Raw genomic sequence first — 18854 nt, 5'->3', positions numbered from 1 at the left:
CTGTGTGGATGCTGCAACACAGGTAGTGGTCTAGAGTGGTCCCCTTAGTCTTCTCTACCAGTTGTTCAACTTGGGAGACGGTGAGCCCTTGCCTCTCCTTGCAGGACAGTACCCCTGTGCACAGCGACTTTTGCAGCTACCAACGCTTTTCCTCCTCCAAGGGATCTTCAGGCTCTGTGTAGGCCTGGCCTCCAACACTTTTTCCTGCAAAGTAGTCTCCTGCCTGCTGCTCCAGCAACATGGGATTCCTCTCCAGGTGTGCTGAGTGGGCCTCACTGTGACTCCTGGGCCTGCTGCCTGATAGTTGCCTGTGGGGGCTGCTTCCTTGTCTTCTGTCTCTCCTCACTGCTGAGGGTCACCTGTGACTCCTCTCCTTGGGTTGAGTCCCCCTGGACCTTGCTGGTCCCCGGCAGCTCTACAACTCTTCATCTGCTACTTTTGACTTTGCCAAGGATTGTTGGTGGTTTTTCCACATCACTGACTAACTGCAACTCTTCTTCTGACGTGGGGCATTGTCTGCATCACTTCTGGAACTTTTCTCCTGCTCCTGCGCTGTACAGCTGACTCCCTGTCTTCACCATTGACCTGGTCCTGCATCTCTAGAAGGGTGGGTAGTGGCTCCTGCCCCAACCGGACACTCCAACTCAAACTGGACTTGGTTCTCTTCATTTGCAGGTACTCTTCTGTCAGGATCCACCTTTGGTTTCTTTCAGTCTTGCTTGGGTCTTGCACAGTCCTTTTCCAAAGCTTGCCTGTGGGTTTGGGGAAAAACAAGGTACTTACCTCTTCTTTCCTGGTCACTGATGGGGCAACCTGGTACTTACCTTTTGGGGTTCCTAGTTCCTCTAGCTCCCCTCTACAGATTCCACTTCCTTGGGTGGGGGAACTGTGTCTCGCATTCCACTTACGTAGTGTATGGTTTGGTTCCCCCTACAGTCTTCATTATTTTCTGTTATATCACTGTTTTCTACTGCTTTTTATGCCAATTCCTAACTTCTAATGTGTATGAAATATTGCGTTTACTCACCTTATAATGGAGTATTTTAGTTTTTGTATCTGATAGAGACTTCTAGTTGCAGATTCCTTACCTTAGAATTTCCTCCAGGCGTCAGATTGGATCTGGAGGTTTTTCTTCGCGCAATACCCTTGCGCCTCCGTAGGTGGTGACGGTCGACTCCACGGGTGTCGTTGGTGTCATAGTCGGCGTGATGACGTCGGAAGTAGTACATAGACACCGCCTCAGTGCAGTCACGTCAGTTGTTTTCTTTCGGCGCCACGCACTGATCTGGAGAGAGCTACCCTGGTCTCTTTTTGACCGGGTTCTACCTTTTTGTCATGCTCCGAGTGCCGGGCCATACAACCAAAGGCCTTGAGGGAGCGTTCTCTAAAGCTCATGGCAGCCCGGCGCTCGACTCCGTGTAGGTCTTGGTCCCGCTTGAGAGGAAAGTCTCAAGACGTTCGAGGAGCCACTACCATTTGTCTTCCTCCAAATCTTTGGGCACAGGTAAGTAGAAGAAGAAGTCGAAGTGGTCCCGTCACTCTTCGACTTCACCCCGTCGCTCGGCTGATGAGACGCGGGAGGAGCGTCTACGTTCAAGGCCTCATTCCTCGGAGCCTGCTTCTGGGTCTTCTCCGCACTTCCCCGAATTTCAGGAGCCTGAGCGAACCCCTGTAGGAAAGTACCATCTTGCCTGGCATGTTACCCCCATTTTCACATGTATGTCAGTTTGTTTTTGCCTGTCTCACTGGAGCCAGGACCCCAGTGCTCATAGTTTGTGGCCTGAATGTGTATACCTGTGTAGTGACTAACTGTGTCACTGAGGCTCTGCTAACCAGAACCTCAGTGCTTATGCTCTCTCTGCCTTTAAATTTGTCACTATAGGCTAGTGACCACTTTTACCAATTTCAATTGGCAAACTGGAACACCCTTATAATTCCCTAGTATATGGTACCCAGGTACCCAGGGTATTGGGGTTCCAGGAGATCCCTATGGGCTGCAGCATTTCTTTTGCCACCCATAGGGAGCTCAGACAAACCTTTACACAGGACTGCCATTGCAGCCTGAGTGAAATAACGTACATGTTATTTCACAGCCATTTTCACTGCACTTAAGTAACTTATAAGTCACCTATATGTCTAACCTTCACTTGCTGAAGGTTAGGTGCAAAGTTACTATGTGTGAGGGCACCCTTGCACTAGCAAAGGTACCCCCACATCGTTCAGGGCCATTTCCCCAGACTTTGTGAGTGCGGGGACACCATTACACACGTGCATTACTTATAGGTCTATACCTATATGTAGCTTCACAATGGTAACGCCGAATATGGCCATGTAACATGTCTAGGATCATGGAATTGTCCCCCCTGCCAAATCTGGTACTGGGGTGCCAATTCCATGCATCCCCGGGGCTTCACTATGGACCCCAGGTACTGCCAAACCAGCTCTCTGTGGTTTTCTCTGCAGCTACTGCTGCTGCCACCCCACAGACAGGGTTCTGCCCTCCTGGGGTCTGGGCAGCCCAGTCCCAGGAAGGCAGAACACAGAATTTCCTCTGAGAGAGGGTGTTACACCCTCTCCCTTTGGAAGTAGGTGTTAAAGGCTGGGGAGGGGTAGCCTCTCCCAGCCTCTGGAAATGCTTTGAAGGGCTCAGATGGTGCCCTCCTTGCATAAGCCAGTCTACACCGGTTTAGGGAACCCCCAGTCCCTACTAAGGCGCGAAACTAGATAAAGGAAAGGGGAGTAACCACTCCCCTGTCCTTCACCAACCCAGGGGTGGTGCCCAAAGCTCCTCCAGTGTGTCCCAGACCTCTGCCATCTTGGATCCAGAGGTGTGAGGGCACTCTGGAGGCCTCTGAGTGGCCAGTGCCAGCAGGTGACGTCGGAGACCCCTCCTGATAGGTGCTTACCTGACTAGGTGGCCAATCCTCCTCTGAGGGCTATTTAGGGTCTCTCCAGTGAGCTTTTCCTCAGATAACGACTTGCAAGAATTTACCAGAGTTCCTCTGTACCTCTCTCTTCGACTTCTGCCAAGGATCGACCGCTGAATGCTCCAGGAGGCCTGCAAAACTGCAACAAAGTAGCAAAAAGACTACCAGTGACATTGTAGCACCTAATCCTGCTGGTTTTCTCAACTGTTTCCTGGTGGTGCATGCTTTGGGGGCTGCCTGTCTTCATCCTGTACTGGAAGCCATGAAGAAATCTCCCATGGGTCCACGGAATCTTCCCCCTGCTTCAGCAGGCACCAAACTTCAGCATCACTGGTACTCTGGGACCCCTCTCATCCTGACAAGTGTGGACCCAAGTGACCCAGACTGTTCAGTGGTCCAACTGTCCAAATTGGGAGGAGGTAAGTCCTTGCCTCCCTTCTCCAGACAGTAATCCTGTGCACTACGTGAACTGCAGCTACAAGGGCTTCTGTGCACATTTCCACAAAATCCTGCATGCACAGCCAAGCCTAGGTCCCCAGCACTGTGTCCTGCGATGCTCAGCTCCCTGAGTTGATCTCTGGTGTTGTGGGACCCTATTCTGCAGTGTTGAGGTGACCGCCGTGTTCAGTCTTCTTGAACCCGTGTTCAAGGATTTCTGCGGGTGCTACCTTCTTGTGCATGGGCTTTTTACATTGCTGAGGGCCCCCTCTGTCTCCTCTCCCAAGTGGCAACATCCTGGTCCTTCCTGGGCCCGGGCAGCACCCTTTTTCTTCAACTGCGACTCTTTCAGCTAGCAAGGCTTGTTTGCGGTATTTTGCCAAGGAATCAACTCTGCATCCTCCAGCACTCCATGGGACATCTTCTGCACGAAGGAGAAGTTCCTAGCACCTTTCTTTGTTGCAGAATGTTCAGCTTCTTCCATTCGGAGGCAGCCATTTTGCACCTTCATCCGGGGTTTAGTGGGCTTCTGCCCCCTGGCACTTTCTCGACTCTTGGACTTGGTCCCCTTCCTTTGCAGGTCCTCAGGTCCAGGAATCCGTCTTTGGTGCTTTGCAGTCTGTTGTGGTCTTTCCAAAATCCTCTATCACAACTCTAGTGTGTTTCTGGGGAAATAGTAGTACTTTACTCCTACTTTCCAGGGTCTTGGGGTGGTGTATCTTGGACACCCTTAGTGTTTTCTTACACTCCCAGTGACCCTGTACACACTACACCAGCCTAGGGGTCCATTCGTGGTTCACATTCCACTTTCTTAGTATATGGTTTGTGTTGCCCCTAGGCCTATTGAATCCTATTGTATTCTACAGTGTTTGCACTACTTTCTGACTGTTTTACTTACCTGATTTTGGTTTGTGTGTATATTTTGTGTATTTTATTTACCTCCTGAGGGAGTATATCCTCTGAGATATTTTTGGCATATTGTCACTAAAATAAAGTACCTTTATTTTTAGTAACTCTGAGTATTGTCTTTCTTATGATATAGTACCTATATGATGTAAGTGGTATTGTAGGAGCTTTGCATGCCTCCTAGTTCAGCCTAAGCTGCTCTGTTATAGCTACCACTATCAGCCTAAGCTGCTAGAACACTACTACTCTACTAATAAGGGATAACTGGACCTGGCACAAGGTGTAAGTACCATTGGTACCCACTGTAAGCCAGGCCAGCCTCCTACACCCCCGCCCAACTTAAAGAGTTCTATGAGGCCATGTGCCTCATTTTGGGGCAGACCGACCCCGATACGGCACCTTCAGGCCCAAGGGGTTCGGTTGAGGGCCCTTCGGGTTCCACGTCGGCGACTTCAGCTCCAGCCACTGATGAGCACTCCTGATCTGCTTGTGGATCCGCACCAACGCCGGTCATACCGCTGAGACCTTCCCCGGCACCTGTTTTATTGTTGACGCTCCCGACGTCGGTAGAGCCCACTATCGACATCGACCTGCTCCTTATCCTCGACAACTCGGAGTCAAAGCGGCGCCAGCCACCGCCGCCTCTGTCCTCGATGGGGCCTACTCAACCCAGTTCGGATTTGGACCCTTTCTCCTCTGGGTACGAATTCAGGGAAGGATTGGAGGGGTCCCTGGTCCCCTCCAATGAATACCAGGATGACCCATCTTTGGACTGGGCACAGGAATTGGGCAAGGCCAGTGGAATTAACACTTCTCCAGATGCTGGCATGCTGTCTCCTCCTACCATGGTTACGGCGGAGGGAGCGACTTCTGCTATGGTGGTCAGTAAGGTGGCTGAGGTTCTTGGCCTTGAGTTACCTACTGTAGAGGTCAGGTCCAATCTCCTCACAGAGGTGCTTCAACCAGGTGCTTCCACATCTGAACCCCTTTTACCATTCAATGAAGCTCTCACCTATGTCTTTTTGGGTACTTGGTCCAAACCCAACACAGGGGCTCCTGTGAATAGGACTATCGCACGCCGTCATCAGCCCACCCCGAACGTCTCTAAATTCTTGTCCTAACACCCCACGCCTGAGAGTCTTGTCATCCAGGCTTCCTCTTCCTCAGGCGCATTCCCTTCTGCACCCCTGGATAGGGAATCAAGAAGGCTGGAACAATTTGGGAGGAAGATGTGTTCTTCCTCCATTCTCACGCTGCTGTCAGTGAACACTGCATGCCTTTTGGGCTGCTATACCAACTCTCTGTTGGGATATGGTTGCGCAGATTCTGCCACAGATACTGGAGGAGGCCCGTGCTATTGTCTCCCAAGCTGTCAACCATGGGCGAGATGGGGCAAAGTTCACGATCCGATGTGGGCTGGAAACATCCGACTCTCTGGGCGCTATGATGGTGGCCTTGAGACACCACGTCTGGTTGCGTACTTCTGGGTTTTTCGGGGATGTTGGACAGTCTCTCATGGACATGCCCTTTGATGACTCAAGTCTCTTTGGAGACAAAGCGGACTCGGCCTTGGAGAGATTCAAGAAGTCCCGGGCTCGGTCCCTTGGCCTTTCCGCTGCCCCTCGCCCCCGGCAGTCCGCTTTTCGTCCCTTTCATGCCCACAGAAGTGGCTCTGTGTCCCGTCTCCAACCCAGCCACCATGCCACCCATGTTGTTCAGCTGCTGGGTGGCCGCGGACGTGGAATCCCATGTGGGCGTGGGACAGGGAACCAGAGGTCTGCCCAGTCCAGCCCTGTCCCGCTGCAGCCTCCATACCCTCCTAGTCAGTCCCCTCAGTCCGATCCAGTTGGTGGCAGGATTCCCCAACAACTGCCCCACTGGTAATCCATCACTACAGACAGGTGGGTTTTGCAGGTAGTTCAAAAGGGCTAGTCCCTCCCTTTCGAATCTGCCCCACCGGCCATGCCTCCATCACTCAGCTAACTTCCGGAGGATCATTTGGCACTTCTCCACCAAGAAGTCACGGCGCTCTTGGCCAAGGGAGCTATAGAGAAGGTCCTTGTGCCAGAAGTAGGTTGTGGTAGTTATTCCCGTTACTTTCTGGTGCCTAAAAAGGACAAGGGCTCACGTCCTATCCTAGACCTTCAGGACCTCAACTGCTTCCTCAAGAAGGAGAAATTCAAAATGCTCACCCTGGTTCAAGTTCTGTCTGCCTTAGACCTAGGAGACTGGATGGTAGGGTTGGACCTTCAGGACACTTATTTCCATATCCCAAACCTGCTTGCCCACAGACGTTACCTACGATTCGTGGTAGGTCACGAGCACTATCAGTTTACCGTGCTCCCCTTCGGCCTTACCAGCGCTCTTCGGGTGTTCACAAAAGTGATGGTGGTAGCTGCAGCTCACCTGCACAGGTTAGGGATCTCAGCTTTTCTCTACCTCAACGACTGGCTGCTGAAGGCGGGCTCGCCCCAGAAAGTTATCCCCCACCTTCAGACTACGGTGAGCCTCCTGCACACGCTGGGGTTCACTATCAATGTTCCGAAGTCACACCTGACTCCATCTCTGACACTCCCTTTCATCGGAGCTGTTCTGGACACTGCAGTTTCGGGCTTATCCTCCCGAAAAGCGAGTCCAAGATATTCAGGCTATGATTCCTATCTTTAAGCCTCTGTCTTGGGTTCCGGTGAGACTGACTATTAGGCTGCTGGGCCTCATGGCGTCCTGCATCCTGCTAGTGACATATGCCAGGTGGCATATGTGGGCTCTGCAATGGGACTTGAAGTTTCTGTGGGCACAGCATCAGGGGAATCTCTCTGACATGGTCCATATCTAGGAGGGGAGTGCAAAAGACCTGCAGTGGTGGTTTTCGAATCTGCGTTGGGTCCATGACAGACCCCTCTCCCTTCCCCAGCCAGATCTATCTATAGTGGCAAATTCTTCTGGGTTGGGGGGTCCACATGGGAGAGGCGGAGATCAGAGGCCTCTGGTCTCTGGTGGAATCTGGACTCCATATCAGTCTTCTGGATTTCCGGGCGATCAGGCTTGCATTGAGAGCATTTCTTCCCTCTCTCAAAGGGAAAGTAGGGCAGGTGGTCATGGACAATACTGCTGCCATGTGGTGCTGCAACAAACAGGGCGGAGTAGGGTCCTGGACCCTTTGTCAGGAGGCACTACGCCTCTGGACATGGCTGGAACATCAGGGCATTACCCTAGGGTTTCAACATCTGGCAGGTTCTCTCAATGCCAGAGCAGACGAACTCAGCCGTCGATGCACAGCCGATCATGAATGGCGTCTCCACCCAGAGGTGGAGCAAGGTCTCTTTCAGCAGTGGGGAGAGCATTGGTTAGATCTGTTCGCCTCCACAGAGAACGCACAATGCCAGCTGTTTTGCATGTTGGAGTTTCCCTTGAAGGTTTGCACCCTCATTCCAACAGAGCAACTGCAGCATCCACTGTGTTAGCATGCAGAGTTCCTGTCCTGGATATCTGCCAGGCAGCTACGTGGGCATCCTTGCACACGTTTGCTAAACACTACTGCCTGGACAATCAGGTCCATCGGGACGGCTACTTTGGTTGTTCGGTCCTGCAGGACTTTCTGGTATGATCTTGTTTCGCAGCCCACCTCAGAAGAGGACATTGCTTGGGGATCTATTCTAAGGTAAGGAATCTGCAACTAGAAGTCTCTACCAGATGTATAAGTTACTTACCTTCGGTAACAAAATATCTGGTACAGACATATTTTAGTTGCAGATTCCTTACCGACCCACCCATCCTCCCTGTTTGCAAACTGATTTCTAGGGCCAGAGATTCCCCCTTCAGGTCCTGAGCTCTGGCGCACCAATCTCAGTGTTCTTAGCGGCTCTGAGCTTTGGCGTGGAAAGTTGTTAAAAGAAACTGACGACACTGCGCTGAGGCGGCATCTGTGTACTACTCCGACGTCATCACGGTGACTACGACGCCTATGACGCCCGTGGAGTCGACCAACGCCATCTATCGACGAGCAAGGGTATTGCTCGAAGAAAAATCTCTGGATCCAGTCTGACATCTGGAGAAAATTCTAAGGTAAGGAATCTGCAACTAGAATATGTCTCTACCAGATATTACGTTACCGAAGGTAAGTAACTTGTGCGTCACTATAATACAGTACCTTTATTTTTATAACACTGTGTGGTTCTTTCATATGTGTAAGTGCTATGTGTGGTATTTCATAAGCTTTGCATGTCTCCTAGATAAGTCTTGGATGCTTATCCACAGCTACCTCTAGAGAGCCCGGTTTTCCTAAACACTGTCTACACCTCACTAATAGGGGATACCTGGACCTGGCATAAGGTGATAACACCATAGGTGCTCACCACACACCAGGCCACCAGCTTCCTACAGTTACATCTAATTAGGATGGGTGATCTGCCATGGCATGACTGTAGACGGTACCTCTGCAGCCACTGCAGCCTCCATAAACTGACCGCTGGGGTCTAAATGACCGCTAAAGTGTTGCTAAACTACGCTGTGATGGGATGGGCTCAATTATTCCCAAAAACAGTAAAACTCATTTATATTTTAGAATGATCAAATAATATGTAAGTAATTATAAAAGTAAATTTATATTGTACATATTCCTTGGGTATCATAAAATCCTGAGTGAATTGGGCGTTTCAGTGGGTGGACAAGTCTTCTCACACTTCAACAACTTATATGTTTTTTTCCCCCCATATTTACTTGCAGTGAGAGCCTAACACAAGAAAAGCTGACATGCTAAAGCTTTTCAGAAGGTCATGACTCCAGAAGTACATCTGATCCTCGTGAAGAATGGGTGGATGATTTAAGTGCTACATTTGTTTCTGAGTCTCAGTTTTTGGTCGTTCTGCTTCTCTCTCTTGTCATTTGTTCTGTTACATGTTGTTATCAGAGGATGTAATGCCAAATGTAGTAAGAAGCATGTTTCAAACAGTGGTTCCAATTGTGAATCGAGTCTTTGCAACCTTCCTGACAACTGGCTCTTTGAGTTAGAAATGGGATTTCTTGTTGGCTAGGGGATGCATCTCAGCCAGGCAGAACCCAACACTCTAGTCAGGGCAAGTAAGTTACACACCGGAGATAACCTGCACTCACCCTCTAGTAGGTTAGCACAAAACAGTCAGACTTACCACCTAGAAGTCATGTGTAAAGCGTTTGTGCATTGCGCGCACACCAGTGACACAATAAATACACCACAAATGAGGCTTCACCCAGGGCTGTAGAATTAGTGTTTTATTATATCCTGCGTTTACTTTTTAATCTTTCCATTTTCGGTCTGTGCCCAATTTTAGCCAAGTCTCAGTCACGTTGCACCATTTACCCCATTTAACCTCTCACTAATTAGGCTGTCAACACACTTTGTTTCGTGTTATGCATGTTTGCACATTTCAATATGCCAGCCAAGCAGTTACTGATGTAGTGACCATGTAGCAATGAGGGCGGGTCTCAGTATGCTGACATGATTGGCTAATCTTAGGCGGGATGAGGATCATGTGACCAAGTAAAGATGAGCACTAATGGCAATTAATATTTAGCCTCCTCGTCCATCGCTAGGTTTCCGCGCCCGTTGACACTCTGACTCGGGATTGAGACCAGTTGAATTTAGCTCACCCCATAACAAAGATGGGATTCTTTGGAACCCACTTAAATTCTACAGTTATACTTATATGGGTAAGTGGTGTCCTGGGTGTGCTTGCAAGTGGCCATTGGAGTTTTCAGTAACCAGTTCAACCTTTTGACCAACTACTAAGTTTGGAGCTTTGTTGTGTGTGTTTTTCCTCTCTCGTTGACAGTGACAGCAGCATCCATCCATTTGGTTTATATCTGGGACATGTGGCCTTGTATGGCCTAGCCTACCGTCTTGCAACGCTTCTCATTTTTACTGAATTTTGTAGTGGCGCTTCTGTTGGAGTACGCCACGCCTGTTTGAGGACCTCCCGTGCACCTTCAGTTTCCTTTGAATAGACATAGGTACATTGAGTCTTGCGAGCATGCCCTGGTTTTTTCAGCATGCACACAGGGGAGAATGGTCCTGTGTCCTTCTCTATGTCTCACCTTGGGTTGATGCACGATCAGTAGGAACCCTGTAGAGACGCTATTCCTGTGTGACACACAGAGACACACTGGATGAAAATTATTGCATGTCACCCACGCTCTCCCTCATAGGTATATCTGCCTCGTCCTGTGAAGGTCTGGTGCAAACGACTTTAGACAGGCTTGATAATTGATTTGTAGCTCTTTCCAAATGTGTCTTCTGTCTGGTCTCAGCATGGTTTGGTTCCTTTTAGCTTCTGATCTGGTTTACAAGTCATGCGGTGCTGTGGTTTTTCAAGCACCTTTTAAGGGTATTCAATATATGTAACATCCAATTTGCCAATCGGAGTGCAAATACATCAATTTAAATAAAAAAGGCAGGGGAGTGTCTTAATTAGTAGCGGGCATTGATAAAAGCATTAGCAGAAATGCGTCTTCTTACTTTTCCAATTAATTCTTGCAATGAAGCCGCAAGAGCCCGTCCTGCGTTTCGTGGGAATTGTGTGATATTGGAGTGTGACTCCACCTTCATATACAGGGCACCCGTCTTCAAAGTGCTTGGTGGCATTGGTGGAAACGATGAAACAGATATATAAATAAATATATATCTTCTTCATAAGCAAGGTCCTTCCTCCATAGCAGCACAGACGGCACCGCAGCCCACTTTTACAGTGAATTGTACTTTATTAGAAACCTGCCAGGATTTTTGACAGTGCAGACAAATCAAAAACGAAACGGCCTACGCACTTCGACTACGTGCCTTCAACTGGGCCTCACCTCCAGCCACGTTAGACATCTTTTTATCGCAATGTACTTTCTCCATTTCAATAGCCCCCGAACACCGCATCTACAACCTCATTTACAGCATATGGGTCATTGTGGCATCCATTTTTCCTCCATATCTGTATTAGAAGCACGTATGTACGTCATGTCATTCTATTTAGATTATTTCGGATTTCTTTAAACTCTTAACTACTGTTAATACATTCAGTTCATCCTTATGCATGTCCTTTCCTCCATTATCATTTGCAGTTCATAGTCTTAGGCCCGTATTTATACTTTTTTAGTACCGCATTTGAGCCGCTTTTTGACGCAAAAGCGGTGCAAACTTACAAAATACAGCTGTATTGTGTAAGGTTGCGTCGCTTTTGCGTCAAAAACGGACGCAAATGTGGCGCTAAAAAAATATAAATATGGGCCTTAGGGGCATATTTATACTCCGTTTGCGCCGGGATTGCGTCGTTTTTTTTTACGCAATTTTGACACAAAACTAACTCCATATTTATACTTTGGCGTTAGACGCGTCTAGCGCCAAAGTCCATGGAGTTAGCGTCATTTTTTAGCGTGGACACCTACTTTGCGTTAATTATATGCAAGGTAGGCGTTCCTGTCTAAAAAATCGACTCCGAGGCATGTGCGTCGGATTTATACTCCCGGGCAAAAATCACGCCCGGGAGTGGGCGGGTCAAAAAAAATGACGTACGGCCGCTTTTGCGCCGTTTTTTAGCGCCTGCAAAAGGCAGGCGTTAAGGGACCTGTGGGCTCTGAAGGAGCCCACAGGTGCCCTCCCATGCCCCCAGGGACCACCCCTGTCACCCTTGCCCACCCCAGGAGGACACCCAAGGCTGGAGGGACCCATCCCAGGGACATTAAGGTAAGTTCAGGTAAGTGTTTTAAAAAAAAAAAAATTGTGGCATAGGGGGGCCTGATTTGCGCCCCCCTACATGCCACTATGCCCAATGACCATGCCCAGGGGACAGAAGTCCCCTGGGCATGGCCATTGGGCAAGGGGGCATGACTCCTGTCTTTGCTAAGACAGGAGTCATTTCTATGGGGGTTGGGAGTGAAAAAAAAATGGCGCAAATCGGGTTGAGGCGAAAAAATTGCCTCAACCTGACTTGCCCCATTTCTTGACGCCCAAGCCCCATTTCCCCCTACGCCGGCGCTGCCTGGTGTACGTCGTTTTTTTTAACGCACACCAGACGGCGCCGGCGGCTAACGCCGGCTAACGTCGGCTAACGTCATTCAATAAATACGGCGCCCGCATGGTGCTTCAGAATGGCGTTAGCCGGCGCTAATTTTTTTGACGCAAAACTGCGTTAGCGCAGTTTTGCGTCAAAAAGTATAAATATGGGCCTTAATGTCTCAATATTAGTAATGATCAAAAATATTCTATGCAAGGTGACTGTTTCACATACATCCAGCGCATCAATAATCAAACTGACTATAAATACTATATCACATTATTTAATTGAACAGATTTGACATCGTTTCTCCTAAAGTGCACCGTGATTGACTCAAATCCAGATTACATAAATGTGATATTACACCCCTAATGCTGACAGTTCACATGAGGTGTATCTAATTATTTAATTAGTCACCCTTTTAAACTTCTGTTACTCCTCCTAAAGTGTACAGTGTATAATTCTGGACAGTACAATATGAGAGTCATATTAGATCCCCGAGGCGAACAAACTTCATGGAAGGTACCTATTCACACGTTATTCCTACAACCTGTTTATTCCTCGAGTCGTTTCATATGTTCCCCTCCCAAGATTCATCCACCAGCCTTTAGCATGCATAATGTATGATGATAAATACAACTATATGAGAATTCACTATGCATAGATCTAAGTGAGACCCCTACATCCAGGAATTCCAAATTGCAGCTTGGTTCAGATCTTAAGATACCAGGGTAACTCACCCCTCAATAATTTGTATTAGAGCCCATGTATCAGATTGATACATTTACAGTAAATTCAAAGTGCAACAGTGCCATAGTATCTAGATGTGCAATTCATGCATAGGGGTAATATGCCGCAGTTCAGCTACCTCAGTTACCCTCCCCCTCAAACAACCCATGTATCAAAGTGTATATATATGTGTGTGTGTGTGTGTGCATATGTATTGTTTGTCCATTAGTAATTCATTCTTCCACAGTCCTGACGAGGCCCCGTACTTGGCAGGGGCCGAAACGCATCAACACCTTTCTTTTGGAGGAGGTCTCTAAACCAGAAAAATATACAACCGTATTTGGGACTCGCACTGGATAAGAGGGGAAGGGAGTGTATTCTCTGTGTGTCTTGCCTATGAACTACCTCTCATGTGTACTGATCTTGAAAGGAGGCTTATAGCCACATTATATTGATTGTATTGGAAGACTGGAGTAAGACTGTATTCGTCATAATGCACTGTTTCAGCCAGAAGTCTGGCCTGATTGTTGATTTGTTCTGTGTTTTTTTATGTGTTTTACACTGAGAAATAGGTTATTGTGCTATTTAATAAAATAAATAATTTTGGTCTAAAGTAATCTCTAACAATACCAGTGATTAATTTGTCTTCATTGTTGCAACAATTTGTGTAATATCTTTCCATACTATATACCACACTTTTTTTACACTAGAGTATGCACCTCAGCCAGGCAGAACCCACCACTCTAGTCAGGGCAAATGTTACAAACCAGAGACAACTTTTGCTCACCCCCATTGCTTGGTACAGAGCAGTCAGGCTAACCCCCAGAGGTCATGTGTAAAGTGTTTGCTCAACACACTCACACTTGTGACACAGTAAATTCACCAGTGAGGCTCCAAACAAGGTTATATAAAAATGTGGTTCTTATTGCAAATCTCTACATATATCATAGGCCTAAAAAAGGTCCTACAGAATAAATATTGTGTACATTAGGTTTTTACTTAACTATACTAAGTTATCCTAACACTGTGGAGATCAAAAACACTAGGTTCCCTCATGATAGGGAATGGAACATAGCAGGTAAGGAACAAAAAGTGGGGGAGGGGGCCACATGCCAGGCAGTGTATCACGGGGAGACCCTTCTTGGGTCCCCCTGTGTGCAGAATCACAAGTGGAGCAGCTGCCTGCAAGCTCACAGAGCAGCTGCTGCAGGGATAAGCTGTTGGGAGATGGTCCCATTGGAGGGATTCCCCCCCCAGCTTCCAGAGGGTGCATACTTCTGAGGATGCCCTCGCTGGCTGGACTGCACACACAGTGTCGCGATCCGATGTAGGGGAGGATTTTCCTGTGGCTGCACACTGATACGACCACAGACTTCGGCCAACAAGGCGGTCAGCAGCACTAGCCTTCTCTCGTAGGGGATTTCCATTTATAGTCATAAGCACTGAATAGTTCCGCCCACATGCAGGGACCCCGCCGCACTTTTTCAGAATATATCTTCTCAAGTGCAAATGTTCGCCTTTCTTCGGGAAGGCCAGCAGGGTCACTTAAGAGAAAGCGTTATTATGCAGCCTATAGCAACAGGCTACAATAAGCAAATTCTTCATCTTGAATTTTAAAAAGGGTCAGGAGATATATATCTATATATTTTGATGGTGGATTGGTAAAACAAACAGTATGAATGTCATTTACAAACCATTTTTGGTATAGAAGTGAGATGAAGTATCCTAGGGCAGTGTAGCCTCATAGACTGCCATTATAAGAGTGGAAATAGAAGATGTGCCTTTAAGAAGTTAGAGATCACCAGTATCCCATCATGTTGTGCAGTCTGCAGTTGCTTCAGTTCTTTTATCAGGCTCCCGCTGATAGGAACGTGGAACATTGAACTCAGCCAAATTTTGGCTTTTTCCTTTCAAATTTTCTACTGCTTTTTAATGACAACTTTGGTTTTTACCGAGCATCTTCAGTCTTTTTCTGACAAGAATTAGAGGTTTCTTTCTCTGAAAATGCTCTCTTTTGTTTGATAAATGTCCATACTGAGGGAGGAAGAAGGCAAAGACAGACCCCCATGAAGTGCATATTCTCTGTCTTACTTACACCCGTGTTCCTGCTTCCTATCAACACAGCAAGGTCCTTTCCAGACCCACCCTGAGGGACTGAGTAAAAATTCACCTTCATGGAACAGAAGAAAGAATAAAAAAGCAGATGCAGCCTGAAGGAGGGACCTTAGAGTGGGGAGAGGGTCAGTCCTCTACCAGGGCTTTTCATCTATCTCTGGTGGGCATCCCATGCAGAAAATGGGGCAAAAAAGACGCAGGTCCTGATCAACATCGAAGAGAGGTACAGCCCTCACTTGTTAGCCGTCCACTATGGCTTGCCGTCGAGGAACAGCTGCCGGTAGCCATCAATGGATAGGGTGTCAATGTCAAAACAACACCATTGAATAGGAGACATCTACTGTGGTCGAGGAGCCCGACGTCACCTTGACACTAGCCGTCAAAGTCCGGATTGCAAGAGTCGATTGGAGGTCGACGTCGTGATCCAAAACATGGTCGAGGCATTGATGTCTATCACCGTCGAAAAGCCAGTCGACGTCGAGACATAGAGACCGAACAATGTTGAGGAGCTTCACAACAGGAGGCATGAAGAAATAGGAGGCGCAATTATACTTCTACAGATGCGGAGTGTTCGAGAACATGCTCCCCTACAAGGATTTAACCTGGCTCTCCGTTGCCAGCTCCGTCTCCTCAACCACATCCTCTGCCTCCTCCGTCACCTCAACCTCTGCCTCCAGAATGGAATTGTTGTAATTCCAACAAAGTCCACAACGTGTTCTAGATCTCACCATTATTCCAGACACCACAGTTGAAGGCACTCATCTCCATCTACGGGCTCACATTGACACCACCATTCTAGGAGCTCTTGTTCAAGACATACCCTTGACACTTAATCCTCCACTACAGGACATTACTCACCATCACTATCAGACTCCCCAAAGCCATGATTATTACCTGAGGATGACATAACCACTCTTCAGGAAGTCTTGGTGAGAGGAGCTGAAAACTTAATATCCCAATGTTGACTCCAACACCGTCAACATCAGTAATATTGAAGACCCTACAACACAGAACAGCATCTAGGCCTTTGTTTCCATTAGTGGCAGGCCTATTAAAACCTGCTCTGGATCTATTTTTTAACACCAGCCTCTGTCAAGCCAGCTCCTTCCAGGTTTCAGAAAAAGTACCATCCTCCTGAACTGGATCCTGCTTTTCTATGAACGGATGTTCTTTGGTGGCAGCCAAAAAACATAATTCCAGTACTCCTAATTCCACAGTTCCTCCTGATAAGGAAAGTCAGAGGATTGACTTGATGGGTTGCAAAGTTTATAGCACAGCAGCAACCGCAATGAAAGCGGCGAGCGCTACAGCCCTTTTGGGCAGATCCAACTGGCTTTATGGGACTCCATGCACCAATTTATTGACCATCTCCCACGAGACTAACAAAAGGATTTTCAATAAATACTGAATGAGGGGTTACTTGTCTCCAATCAAATTATTAGCGCCTGCGGCCAATTCCTCACTCCTTGCAGCATATGAATATTGCCACATGATTTCCCTACGGAGACATTCTTGGCTTCGCCTTACCTCACTCAAACCAGAGGCTCAACAGAGGATTATTAATGCCCCATTCTCTGATACCATTGTATTCGGAAGCCACACCCATAATGCAATGGCAAGGATAAAGTCTGAAATGGAGACACTTAAAGCCGTTGACCTGGAAAGATCCAGAGAGCACTGAAAATCCTTCCGTCCCTACCAACAACTGTACTATACCCAGGGGGTTCAAACCTCAGTGGAGATGCCAATAAAGCAGTGAACAACAACAGCAGCATCACCCTCACCATCAGTACCAAAGAAAGCAGACCAGGGGTAGATCCACCCAACAGTCTACTTATTGTGAAAAGCAACCATCTGCAGCCAAAAGAGTTGTTACTTCCTCCTCTTCCGTTACCCACTCCGGGGGCAGGGGGTGTGGGAAGCATTTCATATTGTCTGACAGAGTGGCAAAAAATAACAAAAGACACCTGGGTTCTGAATATTGTGCAAAATGGTTATTATCTCAGGTTCACCAGTTCTCCAGTGTCCATCGCTCCAAAGCTGTCCAGGTTTCAACTTCTGGTTTTACGGTCAGAAGTTCACATTCTCTAACAGAAACACGCGTTGTTCTTTATCACAAGAGAAGGACAGGCATTCATTCCAGATACTTTCAAGTGAAAAATTCAGACCCATTTTCGACTTCAAATCAGCCGACAAGTGGATTCAGTGAGGGAAGTTCTGGATGCTGTTGTTACACCAAATTTATCCCCAATTACACCATGGGGATTGGCTTTGTTCCATCAACCTTCAAGAAACATACTCTCAGATTCCAATTGCCATAAAGCATTGCAGGTTCTTGAGGTTTGTAGTGGGACAAAACCACTACCAGTACAAAGTCCTTCCATTTGGTCTCAAGTCAGCACCCAGAGCATTCTCAAAGTACATGGCAGTGGTGGCTGCCCATCTGAGGAAACACAAAATATTTGTCTACCCCTTCCTAGACGACTGGCTGATCAAGATGTCAACGTTTCAGGAAGCTCATTTTCACTGCAACTGGACTTGCAGTCTCCTCCAAAGATTAGGCTTCCAGGTCAACCTCAGCAAGTCAACTTCTGTCCAGTTCAAAACTTGTGAGCTTCCATAGATACATTACAAGAAAAAGTGTGTCCTTCGGGGGAGAGACATTTATCGTTCCTTCGGAAATGTCACTCTCTCATGACAGCTTGCCCTCCAACAGTGAGAACAATTTCCTCTCTCCTTGGCTTGATGGCATCCTGCATATCCCTCACACCGAATGCTTGCCTCCAAATGCGACCCCACCAAGAATGTCTTAAGAACCAGTGGGACCAGCTGATGGGCAATTGGGAAGACTGGATAGTTCTATATTATCATGCAAAGCTCTCCTTGAAATGGTGGTGCTCTCCATAGAACCTGCTTTGAGGGATGCCTTTTCATCAGGAGGTTCCTTCACAAACAATAGTAATGGGTGTCTCACTGCTAGGGTGGGGGGGCTCACATGGACCATCTCCCGATCCATGGCAAATGGTCAGAGAGAGAATAAACATGCATATCAACCTCCTGGAGTTACACGCAGTCCATCTACCGCTAAGTGTTTCACCCATCATTCAGATCCAACTCCCTGCTTGTGCAGACAGACAATACAACCACCATGGATTACCTCCACAAGCAGGGAGGGATGAGGTCCAGGCGTCTGTCACAAGAAACTCAGAGCCAGGAATCTAACAATCACTGCAGTTCACATTCAAGTGGCCCAAATTGCACAGGCAGACTCCTCTCTCATCAGGATTCTGCAGGAAAACCACAAGTGGGTCTTGCATGACAAAGTAATTCATAACATATTTCATCTGTGGGGCACACCTGCCATCGACCTTTTCGCCACCACAAAGAACAAAAAATGCCAAAACTTTGCCTCGAGATACTACCAACCAAGGATGCTGGGGAATGCCCTATGGATCGACTGGTCCAACAAATTTCTTTGCGCTTTTCCGCTGATTCCCCTGATTCCATCATTTCTCATCAGGCTGTCTCACTCGAGAGCCAAGATGATCCAGATAGTACACCTCAATGTCTCCTCCTTGAGTTTGGCAACATGGCTCCTGAGCTGGTGCAGTACAGATCCTTGAATCCGCCGCAGCACTGCATGAACATCCTCAAAATGGCAAAGCAGACTACACCCGTTCCGCAGATTCTTTCAAGTGGAAGAGATTCTGCATCTGGTGTTCCA

At 47.7% G+C, this 18854-nt stretch overlaps 1 protein-coding gene across 1 annotated transcript in view; it reads left to right on the top strand.

Annotated features, from left to right (window-relative positions):
* LOC138283727 (embryonic protein UVS.2-like) overlaps positions 1-11453 on the top strand; it is a 156618-nt gene extending 145165 nt beyond the window's left edge. Inside the window, exon 13 of the mRNA XM_069221772.1 lies at positions 8997-11453. Coding sequence (XP_069077873.1) covers positions 8997-9007 — 11 coding nt within the window. The 3' untranslated portion in view covers positions 9008-11453. The remainder of the gene's footprint in view (positions 1-8996) is intronic.
* Positions 11454-18854: the final 7401 nt, after the last annotated feature.

The sequence above is a fragment of the Pleurodeles waltl genome, chromosome 3_1, assembly GCF_031143425.1.
Source record: "Pleurodeles waltl isolate 20211129_DDA chromosome 3_1, aPleWal1.hap1.20221129, whole genome shotgun sequence".
In the NCBI taxonomy this organism is placed as follows: Eukaryota; Metazoa; Chordata; class Amphibia; order Caudata; family Salamandridae; genus Pleurodeles; species Pleurodeles waltl.
This window is presented reverse-complemented; position numbering and strand designations above follow the sequence as displayed.